Here is a 15959-nt window from a genome sequence, read left to right on the forward strand (position 1 = left end):
GGTGGCTCTAATGCCTTGGTAACCTACGTAAGTAAATCAAAGCCTGAGCCAGAGTCAGTGCATTTAAATCCAAGAAAATGAAAGTTAGGAACAATCAATTACAGCCAAGGAGGCCCCCTCAAATAAGGCAACTGCTTAGGCCATAGTCAATCAAATAATTTCCTTGCTTTGCTTCTGCATCTTCTCTTTTCAAACCTTCCCCTTAGCTCCCACAGTAGACTGTTCCTAACCACTTTCAGCTAAGCACTGCTCAACTTGAGTTGATGCATGCCCAAATAAATTCTTGAAAATTTTGATGAGCCTCAGTGTATCTTTTAAAATATATTTCAGCTTTGCTTCCAGAAATCAATTACAATGAGATAAGACCCATCCTCTGGGCTTCAGAATGGCAAATGGAGTAACCAAGAGATCATCTTCAAATCAACAAAAATATTGGCATTAAACTGTAATGGTAGGTTTGTGACTGATGATTAACAGGCATTTCACTGATTTGTACTGAAAGAAATATGACTGTACATAAAGAAGTATGTCATTGTCCAGGGTGGGATGACACAGATATTACGTGGAGAAAGAGTTTTAATGGACTTCTCGTTGTAAAATCACGCTGAATAAAAAAATCTACACATTGCTGATCAGTTCATTTGGGTTTTCCTGCCTGTCTACTGACTGTACCAAACCTCTGCAGGTGCCCTTGTGGCCAGTGTATTACCAGAGACGAAGCAGGACAGGTAAAAAATGCACATCAAAGGCACCAATTTGACCCAAACGGCTATTTTGTTTGACACATATCATATCACAGTTGGTAGCTGCAGTGTTTATTTGAATTTCAATGCTGATTAAGCCCTTTGCCAGTCTTGTTTTTGCAAACACATACAAAACTAAATATACCAACCCTTGTTAAATCAAAAGAAACATGCATAGCACGTCAGGCAGTCATTGTTATTACCAATAAACAAAAAATGTGTATGTTTCCCCAATCTCAGTGGCGAAATGTGCTCTGTGTTTATAGAGTAAGCTAAAGGGGGAAAAAAATCTCCATTGAGAGTTTGTCGACTCTGGCCCAGGGCTGTACCTGGGTCTCAACATCTGTCAGCTTTCTGGTCTGCTCTGCGGTCTGAGAGAGGAGGCTGGTTCCTATCTCGAGCATGGTGGCCGTGTGGTTCTGAACTGCATTCTGCTGTATCTGGGCCATCTCTGACTTCATATTTTCCACAATGTAGTTCTCAATCTGCAGGAGATAAAGGACAAAACATACTACATTATAAGCAAAGTCTCTCGGAGCATGTGATATTTACAATGACAAAACAAGACACAGCTGGCAAATCAGCCATCTGGCAGGGATCCTCTGCATTTCTGGGAGCTGGGGAAATGAGAGCCGAGTACACAGGAACCCAGTTGCTAACAAACTCCTAATAGACTGATACATATATAATCATCACAACCATAATGAAAATTTGTACTTGGATAGTGCTTTCTTATTTTCTACAACTCCTTCAACCCTCACAGCAAAGATGTGAGTTAGGCACAGATGGCCTCATTGTTTTTTGTGGGTTTTTTTGTTTGTTTGTTTGTTTTTATTTGTAGCTGAAGAAACAGAATCAAAGGTCAATGATGAGCCCACGGTCACCCAGCAAGAATGCAGCAGTGTTCACACGATAATTTAAATCTAAATTTTGGTTCTCTGGTCTTTTCATTATAGCATACTGCCCACTAATCTCTGAGAAAAATTCAGCCTCCCGCTTTCATTCTGTAATGAAAAGTAAAAGACCATGCTGGGTTAGGGGAATTATACAAGGAGTGGAAGGAGGGCATATGCCCAAAACATAGGCTTTTAAGGGAATAGTAAAGTACAGGCAACAGTATACGAAATGAGCTACAGAGCCACAGAGCCAGCTAAAACCATTCTCAGCGCTCCTTTGAAAGATCAAAAATAAATAAATAAATAAATAAATAAATATATAAATAAATAAAATAAACAAATAAAAAGGCACTGAAAGTATAACCTATACAGCAGCATTTGCCCTCCTCGCCTTGGGTAACATTTAGTCCTCTATGGTGCCATCTTAGAGAATACTATGGTTGTAAAATAAATTGTACCATGGAGGCCAGGAGGAATTATTAAGTGACTCACTAGGAGGGAGGCTGCTAGGCACTGGAGAGAATAAAGCCAAGCATAAGCACTGCTTGAAAAATACAGAAGAAGCCTACACCTCCCCGTCAGTGCACTTAATTCTCCCCCACCACCGTGTGGTGACTACATTTTATTACCCAATTACACATATGGGGAAATTGCATCCCAGAGAAGTCAGGTCCAAGGCCACACACCACAAAAACAGCCAGACTTGGATTTGAGTACTAAAGTCCTTAACTTTCATACCAACACTCTTAACCACTGATAACTCTGCCAAGTTGTGCTTCACAAACCAGGTTCCAAATCATTAACAGCTACGTGATTTTTACTGATTTAGTGGACCATAATACATCCACTATTTTATAATCCATAGTAACATTATTGTCATGTAATAAATATAGTCTAAAGCCAAATTCCCCTTTGTGAAACTTTGACAGCTCACTTTCTAACACCATCTCTTGCTTATTTCTATTTATCAAACATAAATCTGCCCCAAGTGAAAGAAAATGAAAGGTTAGCATCAAACTCATATTGTTATTTTATTTATTTTTTTAAGAATTTATTTATTTGACAGAGAGAGACACAGCGAGAGAGGGAACACAAGCAGGGGGAGCGGGAGAGGGAGAAGCAGGCTTCCCATGAAGCAAGGAGCCCGATGCGGGCCTCGATCCCAGGACCCTGGGATCATGACCTGAGCCAAAGGCAGATGCCACCCAGGCGCCCCTCAAACTCATATTGTTATTAATAAATTCTGGCTACATCCCTGGTCAATATAAAGTAACTCCCCTTCATTCTTTATTCCGAAATTAGAAGTAGAGGGGGAAAAGATCAACCTACAAATAAAAACAAATACAACATAGGTTAGAATAAATATCTAGAAATTATCTTGACAAAACACAAGGTCTCTAACTTGGCTTTATTCCAATTGCACAAACATATTTAAATAACGATAGAAAGGTAATGGAAAGGAGGGTAGGTCAGAGCAGCAGACATCTGTGTCATGTTTTCCCTTTCCTCATAGCACCTTTTAACTTTCTTTTGGGAAGTTATGAATGGGTGTATTTTCAAAAATGGCAGGTGAATCTCCATCATGGAGGTGATACCCACCATAGATAGCTGACATTTTTCAATTGTCTATGTGGTAGGCATTGAACTGAGTGCTTTCTTTTTATAACAGTACTTAAACCTTGTAATAAGTTTATGTGGTAGGTATTGTTAGAGCTGCTTTACAAGTAAGACTATTGAGGCCTAGAAAATCCACAGCAATTTCCCCAAGAGAAACAATAAGAACCCCAATGCCAAACTCCACATTCTCAATCTCTAATCTATTCAACTTAGCACTATTTAATTACCCTGTGCATTTTATTGTGTAGCTCCTCAACCTTGTGTATCTATCAAAACTATATGAGAAGCATTTTAAAAATGCAGATGAAGGTACGGCACACCAGAACTCTGAATCAGAATTTTCAAGGTTATATACTAGACAACAATAAATTTTAACAGCTTCCCAATGTAATTCTGATTTAGGCAAAGACCAGTGCTTCTCAAAGTGTGGTCCACAGAATAACTGCCTATATGAGTCCTGTTTGTGAACAGTCTGTCATGAAATGAAGAAACTGTGCCAGAATGCAAATTATCTACGTCACTAAGCACACTGTTACTACAAATATAGTGTGTGTGTAGGAACAAGACTCTCTCAATGAAGAAAGTGATGCTCTAATGCTTTAATTTATGTTCTGGAGCAAGCTTCTTATCTTGTTTGCAAAATGACAACAATTTCCTTGAGTACCAGTGATTTAGACCACCAAATTTATTCAATGTCATATTCCCTGCTTACCAAGAAACTTCAAATAACAACTCGGTTTCCCATGTAGATTTGTCTAGTGAGAGAGAATTCACTAATCAGTGAGCTCCAATACAGATCTGCTTGATAATTATACAACACTTTTTAAAAGTAGGTTCTATGCCCATGTGGGGCTTGAACTCACAACCCAAAATTCAAGAGATGCATGCTCTACCAAATGAGCCAGCTAGGCACTCCTATACATCAACTTCTTCTGCAGTTGGTTACTGGGAGTTATTTCCCAGAGGTTAACTTGCTCTGGGTGTAATATAATCATATGTTTCAGTCTCCATAAAGGAGGACACCCTCTGGCATAGAGTTACTACATCAAGGTTCAGCTGCTTTGTGATTCTTTCTTTGTTAGCTCCTATCTATTCTGTATTATTATGGTTTTTCTTAACTGTAAAAGTTAACACCAGCAAATCAAAGTAACCGCTTTATGTAGGCGTTCATCACTAAGAGCCTCCCAATTCTGCTGACCCTGTTGCAGCAATATAGTAGGCCTCCAACCTATACTAAAATTCTTATTTGGGCTGCCATGATTAGTAACATATATATAACTCGAGTTAATTATTTTTTAATAAAGCAGGGTTGCTCTCTCTAGGAGTAACTGCCTTTTAATGCAAAAGATAATGGCACATTTAAGAAGCAAAAACCAGATGTAGTTGATTTAAAGGCTGAGGAGGGAGACAGAAGTCAATATATAATGTGAGATTAATAAGGAGGGCTACTTTCATCTTATCTCTAAACATTCCTATGTAGATGTAGAACTGTGAAACACATCTTGATGTGTCATATCAGCCAGGTTCAGGAAAAATTTGTAACAAATTCAATTGTCCTCATATATTCCCTACCCTTTTTGAAAAATATGTTTGCAGAATATGATGGCTACTTCAAGTTTTAATATTTTAGAAACATCTAAGATGTCAATTTTAAGCTTAGAAGTTGCTGACCACAGATCTGAGACATTATAAAGCAGGAGACTCCCAACTGGAAGTATCAAATTATTGACTGTACTGCCATTCTCAGTGTCTGACTCCAGATAAAGTGCTGTCCAAAAGACCAGCAAGAGAACGTAGGATGCCATTTGAAATGAGATAATGAACAATGAATGATGTTTAAAGCAAAGAAATAATTTTAAATTTGTAAAGTGATTTAGTGTTTACAAAAAGCTTTCATACACATTGACTGGATTCTTACACCTTAATCCTACATGGGGAGTATTCACTCTATTATATGGTTTAAGAGATGGAGCAGAGCCTTAGGTGATGATAGAGATGAAAGAAAGGACTCAACTCTACCTTCTGATGTTCCACTAGCTTCTGATTTGGGGGAACTGCTCTATTATTGGACTGGTTGGCTGGTTGATTGGTTGATTAATGAATGACTGGTTTCCTTTTTAGCCAGTTCACTGAGAATTAATTTACACATTCCTTTGAGAAAAACATACATCATTAGAGGGTGATTACTTTATTCTGCTTCACCATATTGGAGGCCAAGTTAATTTGAAGGGAGGTGAGAGGCTCTAGAGCCAGTTATATGGAAAGTTCACTTTACTAGCACTTTTAATGCAATGGATCATTAAAAATCCTTTCATCAATTCCTACCTTTTTTGCTTAGTATGCAATTTATAACATATTTGTTTTCTTCTACCCATTCTATTTCTTGCAACCTATTCTAAAATATAACAAAGAGAACAACAACAACAGCACGCTAAGCCTCTATTAAGGTTAGGTAAATACCTGACTGATTTCCTTGTAACAGTCTAGGCACTGCACTGTTTCCTCGTTTCACTGATAAGGAAACAGGCTCAGGGAAGTTAATGTAAACTGTCTATGATCACACAATGAGTGGGTGAAAGAGCTGGTATGTTGCTTTGAAAGAAGCTAGATGGCCCTGCAGGTTATGCTCCATTCTAAAGGACAGTCACTCATCAAGCACAAGCACACTACCACTAATGTCATAGACAAATTCCGGTAACACATAATATTCATGCAGGAAATACATAAAATGAAGGCTACAGAACAGATGAGCAGAAACTTGTTTAAAGATAGATAATTTTTCATTTTTTTATTTTAATCATTTTCATACAGATTGATGGCTATAACATCCTGGGAAATGTTATAGGTGATAAGAAAGCAAATATACAGTCAACTATGTGACAAGTTGCGTTATTAAGTAGAGAAAAAATATTTTTAAGAAGTCAAGATTATCAGTCATTTTGCAGTTCACTCATAAATCACTTGCCCATGTCTTTTGCCCAATGACTAATATCATTTTCCATGATGAGACAGAGTTTTGAGAGAGTTTTCTTACTGGGTCTTCAAAATTCTTGCTGTTTCGTGTTCATGAGAAACAAAATCTGTGTGATATTATGACATGTCCTGCATATGAAATGCATTCTCTATCATTTCACTTCAAAGGCTCTCTTAAACAATAGCATATCTTAAAGCACAAAAAATAGAATTTCTCCATGTAATTCTTAAGAAAAAAAACATTTTAAAGCCCTATAAAAATTGACAAAGGCATTGTTCACTTAAAATATGTTGCAGATTAAGTGGACTCTCATTGAATGTTGGTGCATATGGTATTACTCAGTTATGGCAAAACAACCGTGAAATAAAGTAAAAGGGTAAATATGGAAAAGCAATAAAAAGGTAAAATAACACAAAAAAATGCCTTAAATGATAGTTTTATCTAATATCATTGTTTCATAAATCAGTGGCAATACTTAAAATGCAACTACATTTAGGTTTATGGTTTTATAAAAAAAAGATGGCTTAGGCCAAATATATTATTTGCAAGAATTTCTATTATTAGATCTACCAATATACTGCTTCTTTTACCAAATAGCAAAGTAAAATTGTCTTTTTAGACAACAGACCTATTTAGCTGACATTTGAAATAGTTTCTGTACTGATATGCATGACATGAATCCCATTTCTCATTTTGGTATCTGAAGGAGCACTTACTATTTATGGAAGAAAACCATTAGAATAAGCAAGCCGGAAGAGACATTAAATATTATGAGCTCCCAAAATCTCATTTTATAGAGGTGGTGACTGAGGTTCAGGGAAGTTACCGAAAGCAAGGTGAAACAACTAATTAGTGTCAGAAGTCAGGCTGTGTTCACTCAATGTGTGGGAAACTCAGACTTACATCATCAAGCTGAGCCAACAACAATGGTTGCCAGTATTGTTGGCCCACCCTGCATTTCCCTATCCCTTGTTTCCTGCTACTTGCTTCACTTCTACAAGCTCCTGGTTTGAGGCCCCCCTTCTATAATACCAATTCATGCTCCATCAGTTTTTGGGGTGTTGATCAGCTTTCTGGACTCTATACTTATGTCCCAGCATTGATGTCCACCAGCTAGCAGCTCCTCAGTCACCGAGCCTCAGCATCCCCCTGATTTTATTCTTTCTATGCATCGCCTCACAAGTGGCAAAAACCAGAGCCAGACTCTAAAATTAGTTCAGGCTTATTAACCCTGCATGATATCAATTTAGTCCTAGCAAATATATGGTAAATGCATCCTGTGTACTAAGCCTGGTGCCAGCTATTACGTGTACAAAGAGCTGAGTATTGCAGGAAATAGATATGTATAGATGAATCATTTCAATAGAGTTGGTAAATACTCTGATGGCATTTACCTCTGACTACATTTCTTCCTGTAAATATTATTTCGGTTTGATAGGGAGAAGCTCTCAGGTATTGACAATAATGTGAGGGGACGTTTGTTATATCACCTCCAACAGAATTATAGCAATACCCCCACTGAGGCACAGAGAGAAGCTAAGCTATCAAGGGCATGCCAGAATATCCCATATGAACAAATTCTGTAATAATTTTTCTTGGTTACGATTCTTTTAAGACCACATTTTTGTGGCTACTGAAAGTGGTCAGTCAATGTACAACCCAGAGTTGGGTAAAGACCCAGGAAAATCATTCTCTCTTCACATAAATGAATGAGATGTTTCCTATGCCAAAATATACTTTACTAGGCTGGCACGTCTCTTTTATACTCACCTTCACTTATACTCACCTGACACCCAAAAAAATTCAGTCATGAAATTTTAAAACATAAGTGTCTGCTTAATTTTTCCTTTTACATGTTTTTCCCTCCTTTACATGTTTTTAAAGGCAGATGGTATATAAAAAGCACACTCAGGCAGGAGTCAGGTTATCCGGATTTTAATCCAGGTACTATTGTTGATTTACTCCATGAACTTGGGCAAGTTACTTAAACAATTTGGATTTCAGATCTTCATCTATGAAATGAAGGTCTGAATTAGATTATTTCTAATGCTTGAAGCTCTCAAATTACTTGATTTAAAATTTCCCTTTTAAAGTATTACGGTATGAAAGATTTTAATTTACTAGCCACAGGGAGTCATCTTTTCTATTCTTTGCCTTCATTTTCAACATTAAGTCAACACAGTCAGACTGTGTTGCTTCTATCTCCTGAAGAGTACCTAGGTCCATCCCTCTCCCTGCTTCCCTTTCCCCACATCTCTTTATTCTCATGGGCACTGACTTAGCTCAGACTCTTGTCATTTTTCTTCTGGATTTGTTTTGGCCCTATAACTGCTCTCCTGACTCCAGATATCCTCTAGTCCATCATCCATGGCATAACCAGAGGGATCTATCTAAAACATAAATTTGTCCTCATCATGCCACTGCCTTAAACTTGACTTTCAGTGTCTTCCACTACCTGCAGATAAAGTCACAATTCCTTAATCAGCATAGAAGAATCTTTATGATCTGGATTTGGCCTCCCTTTCGCTACTTGTACTCTATGCTCCAGTCACACCAAATTATTTTTCCAAACACACCTTATTTTCTTTTGCTTCCATGCCTTTGCACAAGGCTTTGCTCTGATTGGAATGTTCCTTTTCTACCTCATCTTCCCTTTTCATGGGCTAGGTCTTGTTTTTCAAACTAAGTTCAAGTTTTTCCTCCTCAAGGAAACTTTTCATGACTCTCCTCTTTGTAATATCCTTCCTTTCTACTTCTTTTTTAAAAAATATTCATTTATTTATTTTAGAGAGAGAAAGAGAGAGAGAGCACACAGTGCAGAGGAACAGAGGGAGAGGGAGGAAGAGAATCCCAAGCAGACTCCCCACTGAGCATGCAGCCCATTGTGGGGCTCAATCTCACAACCCCAAGATCATGACCTGAGCCGAAATCAAGAGTCAGATGCTTGGCCGACTGAGCAATCCGGATGCCCCCTTCCTTTGTACTTCTAGAGCAACCTGTGCCTCTTTTATTTCATAACAGCATTGTCTTCAGTACACCACAAGCTCCTTGAGGGCAAACAACTGTTCATCTTGGTATCACTTAATGCCTGGCACTAAGCAAATAAGTTAAGTTAGAGTAAAATTTAAAAAAAAATTTTTTTAGGTAAGTTCTATACCCAAAATGGGGCTTGAACTCACCGCCCTGAGATCAAGAGTCACATACTCTACTGACTGAGCCAGCCAGGTGCCCCTCGTAAATTTATTTTATTTTTTAAAGATTTTATTTGAGATAGAGTGAGAGAGTGAGAGTTCACAGAGGGAGAGAGAGAAGCAGACTCCCTGCTGAGCAGAGAGCCTGATGTGGGGCTGGATCCCAGGACCCTGAGATCATGACCTAAGCCGAAGGCAGATGCGTTATTAACAGACTGAGCCACCCAGGTACCCTGCTCTTCATAAATTTAAATAAATTCAAATAATGCATGAATCAATGAACTGGTATATGAAAATACTAACAGCTTCCAATTGTGAGCTTAGCCTAGTTATATTTGTTTCTGAAAGTACAAAATATCACATAACCAATTATTGATGATGCCTTTCTGAATGTTAACGGGATCGATGTGAAGATGCAAAAGTAGATAGGTCTGTAGACATATATCCTCACTTACTGGACCACATAACTCCATCTTGTCTTAACTGTACCTTTCTACTTTTTTCAATCATCTTGTTATAGGTAATAATTTAAATTAAATAAAATCCAGCAAAAACACAATGAAAACTAACCACGTTTTAATCACGGAGCTATACAACGAAAGCAAAAGAATAAAACTTGATTCTGATAATTAAGACTATCTATAATACAAGTTTGTTACAAGTGCTAGAATGAAGGTACAAATGTCTGCCCACCTGCCTGTCTGATGGGGTAGAATGAAGGAATAAATGAATCCTCTAAATGAGGGAATCAAGGAAGTCTTCCCAGAGTCAATCCTAAATGATTATGGCAGAGAGGGCATACATTTCTTATGTCTGCCTTAACACACAAAAATGTGGCCTGAAAAACCTGGAGGATGGAGGATAAAGAGGGAGCCAGAAGGACTATGACAGCACACAAGGAGCTATGCTTGCTTAGGCATGAGGACATTCCTGACCACCTCCTGGAATGTGCTGTTCACGAAATAAATCGGTCAGAAGCAAATGCATGCCTTTGAGGCCATCAGATTTTAATATGAGATTCATTTAGTAGGCTCAGGCAGATAATTTCTTTGTACTTTACCATATTTTCAAATACACTAAGCATAAAGTTCACCCCTTTAATAACACATATAAGTGTATATGTATGTGTATGTGTGTATATTTTACTTGTACACATGTGTTTTCACACACATACATTCCCTTACTCTCGACCTATGTGTGTCAGATTCTCCGTTCATATCTTGAGGTTCTGCTCATTTCACTGTAGTTTATTTCATTAAAGGTCCATTTAAAATCACCAATGCATTACTTTCCTTTGGATGGGTTAAATTTTATGTCAAATTTAATCACTATAGATAATACCTGTTTAACAGTTATGGACAGCTCCAGTATACTGCCTAACAACCGAGAAACTTTTTTCCCAAATTCTGAATTTACACTTAGATGATAGAGAAAATGGATGAACCACAAAGCAACTTTGTACACATTGTTTTTATCTCAATTAAAAGTAAAGAAGATACTGTTTGAAACAGAAAACTGCAAACATATCTCCCTTTAATTGAATGGGATTTTTTTGTTGTTGTTGTTTTGTTTTAGTTTCTTGTTTATCTGGAATAAAATTATCCCCTTGCATGCTACATAAAATACATTCTGATTCACTTAAAAAAGAAAGCTTTGACATTTGAACTAGTGAGCACCCAGCAGACAGTAACCTGTGGGGAATTGATGGGGTAGAAGACTCTACAGGATAATTCTAAGACACATCTTCTGCACACTCTATTCTTTTTCTCCTATGACAAATGACAGTGATGCAAACAAGTAGCTTATGATATTCATCTTTAAGGAAAAACTCCTGCATTAAACACTGTAGGCCAGCTCATGTAATTTAAATACTTAGCAGATGATATAATAAACACAGTAACAGAAGTTTAAAACCTTATTAAGAGATATATAGATTTTTCAGGAATGCCACTAGTAGGTAGAAAACTGCTGTCATTCTACTCTGGTATTTCATATGAAATTGCAAGGTATTAGCACTTAAAATCTACCTGTTCAACATTCTGACTTTTAGGCTATTATCTTTCCATATATGCTGCTTCTTTCCTTGAAATAAAGTTGATCTATTCATCTTCTTTTCCATCATGTCTCTTAAGTTTAGGGTTGCTTTTTAAGAATTATCTGTCTTTCATCTGCTAAAACACAGCAAAACTAATGGTAAAATTATATATGTATGTATGTGCATGTCTGTGTGTGTGTATGTGGGTGTGCATGTGTGTCTTCTCCTACAATGTGGGATTACTCAATGGAACATACAATAAGTTTGTACAAGCATAAAACTGTCAACGTCATTGTATAATAAACATTCCAAAGTATTATGTGTGAGGTCTAACTTTTCCTGAATAATATTTGTTGAGTAGTTCTTATTTAAATTACCCTTGGTCCAAGAATTAGTAAGATTATTAGGATGGAAACAGTTATTCAAACCTAAGAAAGGGAGAGTGATTGCTAACATTTTATAAGTGATATGAAATCCCTATTTTTCCTCATTTTCATCAAAGGACTACAGACACTGGGCATTGTTTCTTCTTTCACAAAGACCACTTTGCTTGTTATGTCTCAAGTGCTATTGGAAGGGAGCCCAAATTACCATTACAGTGAATTAGTCCCTCTTAGAATTAACCACACATCATAAGAGAGAATGAAACTAAGTGTAGTAACTGGTAAAATACCTGCTCTCATTACCACATGTATTGCCAGAGGAATTTTGTAAAAAGTCCTTTTAAAGATTCACTAATCTAGTTTTGGGAGCTGTAGATCACCTCACCGTTTTCTTCCTGATTTCATCCCCATCCCCCACAAGCAATGACTACTCAAAACTTTCTGTTTTTCACTAACTGAAAAAAGGCTGGTCTGATTTATGATAAAGTCTAAAATCTTGGAATCTTAGAAATATTACACATCATGAAGCTCCCACTAAGATTTAGCAGCTGTCACATTTTGACCTTCACTTTGAATTCTTTTTTTATTATGAAATAAAATGTTGCATAGATGACCTAAGCACCCCCTCTACATACACACCAGAATTAGCCATTATCCTGAAATTGATATGGGCTTATACTACATAGGTATATGCACAAAATAATAAACCATACCATCTAGTATATTTTCAAGATTTACAATGTTACCTTATTGTATGGCTCCTTCAACTCTTTCATTTTAATCAACATTATGTTTTTGAGACTAAGATGTGTATTAGCAGTACAGTTTTATTATGAACTATGGGACTGAGTCAGATTTCATTTCAACTGCTAATATAATAGTCTTGTGCCCCAAGGCCTGACTTACTCTGAAGAGAGGAGTACAAACTATTTAGACCCATCACCCTGAGTTCTAAGAAGGAGCAAATTGTTTTTCAGCATCTCACAAAACCCCCAGGATTTCTTCTCTAAGGGGCAGAAGGAAAGCTGTGTGATGAATCTTGCCCTGTTTATAGAATACATCTCAAGAATCTGTACAAATAATTTTTATCTTTAGCAAATAGTTATTTCCCAGAGAGAGCAATTAGGGGGTTGAGAAAGAAAGAGAAACAAGACAAGTTACCAGAACTAAAAATTAATTCTATAGTCCTTTTCAAATGTAAATTACTACATTAAAATTTTAAAATAACCATGACCACAATTATCAAGGCAGTCCTCACAACTTCCTAGGTATGCTCCCATTGAATAGATTGTATAGTCTAGATTTTAAGGCACAAAGTGACTAAAAAGTACCAGTTTTCCATGGCTTAAAAAAAAAAAAACAAAAACCAACAAAACAAAACAAAAATCCAAAAACCTTTCTGCTCAACACAGTAAGCAGTATACAAAATGATATATTTACTTGATATGTTCTCAATTATGATAAATGTATTCAGACACATTTGTATGCATTGGAAAAAGAAACACTGAACAGTGCCTGTCTCTGGCTGATGGGAATACAGGTGAATTTTATTTTCTTCTTGAAATGGCTGATATTTTCCACTTCCTTTAAAAACAATGAGAATTTAATTTTATATTCTGAGAAAAAAATAAGGAAAGAAAGACAAAAATATGCTTAGAATGCATTCACTCTGTGGGAAACTTCTAAACACCTGGCAATTCAGTAGTGGTGTGGTCAGAGCAAACCTGGAAAACATGGACTGTGATCCATAGACATGCTCCATTGGTTCCACTGGTTATCTCCTCTAGCCCTGTCCCTTATGAGACCTTTATGAGAACTAAAGAAAGCTAATAAACTAGAGAAAACAAAAGAGCAGAAATAGCCTCAGGTAGTCTCTTCTTTTTTTTTTTTTTAAGATTTTATTTATTTATTTGAGAGAGAGAGAATGAGAGATAGAGAGCACAAGAGGGAAGAGGGTCAGAGGGAGAAGCAGACTCCCTGCTCCCGATGTGGGACTCGATCCCGGGACTCCAGGATCATGACCTGAGCCGAAGGCAGTTGCTCAACCAACTGAGCCAGCCAGGCACCCTCAGGTAGTCTCTTCTGATGGGAAAGGTTTTGTGGAAAGCCTATAACACTAGCCATTATCTACTGAGCACTTCCTATGTGTCAGTCAGCTAATGAACCAAGGCCTTTATGTACTTTCCTTAAATTCCTCACAGCAGTCCTTTGAAATAGATATTGTTGCCATCTCATACTGATAAAATGGTAGAAGTGCTGAGAAATTAAATAATGTGATCAGGGTCACAGAGCCCAAGTGCTGCAGCTGGTATTAAAACTTCAGTCTGTCTGAAGCACAGGTCCATTCTCTTTCCACTAAATTCTGCCTCAGCATCTTGGTTAGTGCGAGGATCCCAAAGAGCCATTTCCTGCCCAAATCTGTCCAGCTGAAGTATTTTGTTTGGCTAACCCATCATTTCAAGTACAGTTTCAAGTCTTCAGCCAGGATGGGTAAAACTCCTGGTCCTTTTAGCTATTAATGTAAGCTGTCTTGATCCTAAAGGCATTGCCACCAGTTGGTGGGGGGGGAGGGAAGAGGGGAGAAGGCACCTAACATTTGCTTATCACCTTCCAATGGTTAAAAACAAACAAACAAAAAACAACCAAACAAAAAACTCTTCATTCACTTGTTCTCCCTTTTTTTTTTAAAATGTTAACTTTTTTTTTAAAGATTTGTTTATTTATTTGAGAGAGAGAATGAGAGAGAGAGAATGAGAGATAGAGAGCACTAGAGGGAAGAGGGTCAGAGGGAGAAACAGACTCCCTGCTGAACAGGGACCCCGATGTGGGACTCGATCCCAGGACTCCAGGATCATGACCTGAGCTGAAGGCAGTTGCTTAACCAACTGAGCCACCCAGGCACCCCTTGTTCTCCCTTTTTAAATACAGTGAAAAATCCCTTTCACCACTATCATGCTTAGGAATATTGACAGAATGATTGGGTCAATATGTAGTGGGCCCTTTCAGGCCTTCCTAAACTGAGCATAAAGTAATTATTTTATATGACAAGGTGACTTATTCTTTCTTCAGCTCATGATGATATGCTATTTATGGCTTCATTAATTATCCTTGCTGAAAAGTATTTTCTTTCATTTACTCAACCAAAACAGAGATACCATCTTCATATGGCATATGGATTAGTATCATGCTTGTTCTCCTGTTCATTACACCATTATCCTTTCAAACAAACATAAACGTCAAGTGAATACTTATTCTAATGGTTATATACACACTCTGAAAACTTATTCTCATAGAGCGTACTCTAACATTATGACGTAAAAAAAAACTCACCAACAAAATTTTATCAATAATCTTCAAACAAACCTTTTTTTCCTTTTTGAAATAAATGTTTTCTAGGTTACTAAATTAAAACACACTGAACTATATCTAAATTGAAACTGCTAAACTGAAATAATTTTTGCTCAAATATTTTAGGTTGTCAAAAGTTGTACTTACAGCTAAATATACTTACCTAAATTTTGCAGATACATATATTTATACAGAATATTGAATTGGAATACATGAATACATATATACATATACCTATATCCGTATCCATATCCATACATACATATGTGATAAAATAGTAGACTAAATGTTTCCCCTTGAAAATTCCATGTTTTATCAAGTCAGTGTAAGATTACAGAATACTAGATCAGATAATGACAAAGACATACAGGGACACACACAGATGTGAGAGTGTAATTATGTATGTTTATATAATATATACATTTATGTATTTTCTTATATGGGAGGAGCACAGTTTAGTAAACATCTACTGAGACACATTTATATGTTTTCTATAGTAACAGGTCTTGTGCCATGGAGATATAAAGATGTAAAAGATACAGTTCTTGCCTAGTCCCTGTCTTAGTGAGAAAGCCAAGTATATTAATAGACAACATCATTACAATGTGGGAACTGTTAGAATAGAAATAGCCTGCATAAGATTGTGAAGCAAATACTCCAAATTTATGAAACCATGACAATTTTATTCCATATGCTCACAGAGAAAAACTAAAGAGTTTGGTATGTCCTCTCAGTTAACTCAACATGACTGAGCACAAACATAACTTGGAGA

The 15959-nt window shown here is 36.9% G+C and overlaps 1 protein-coding gene across 4 annotated transcripts in view; it reads right to left on the reverse strand.

Annotated features, from left to right (window-relative positions):
- The window catches only part of ANGPT1 (angiopoietin 1), a 252989-nt gene that overhangs the window by 93439 nt on the left and 143591 nt on the right, over nucleotides 1-15959 (reverse strand). For all 4 annotated transcript variants that reach the window (XM_073893095.1, XM_073893096.1, XM_073893097.1 and 1 more), the window contains one exon: nucleotides 1073-1228. In XM_073893095.1, coding sequence (XP_073749196.1) covers nucleotides 1073-1228 — 156 coding nt within the window. The remainder of the gene's footprint in view (nucleotides 1-1072; nucleotides 1229-15959) is intronic.

This window comes from Callorhinus ursinus, unplaced genomic scaffold (assembly GCF_003265705.2).
Source record: "Callorhinus ursinus isolate GAN/ISIS: 27379988/994484 unplaced genomic scaffold, GSC_fseal_2.0 scaffold5, whole genome shotgun sequence".
Classification (NCBI taxonomy): Eukaryota; Metazoa; Chordata; class Mammalia; order Carnivora; family Otariidae; genus Callorhinus; species Callorhinus ursinus.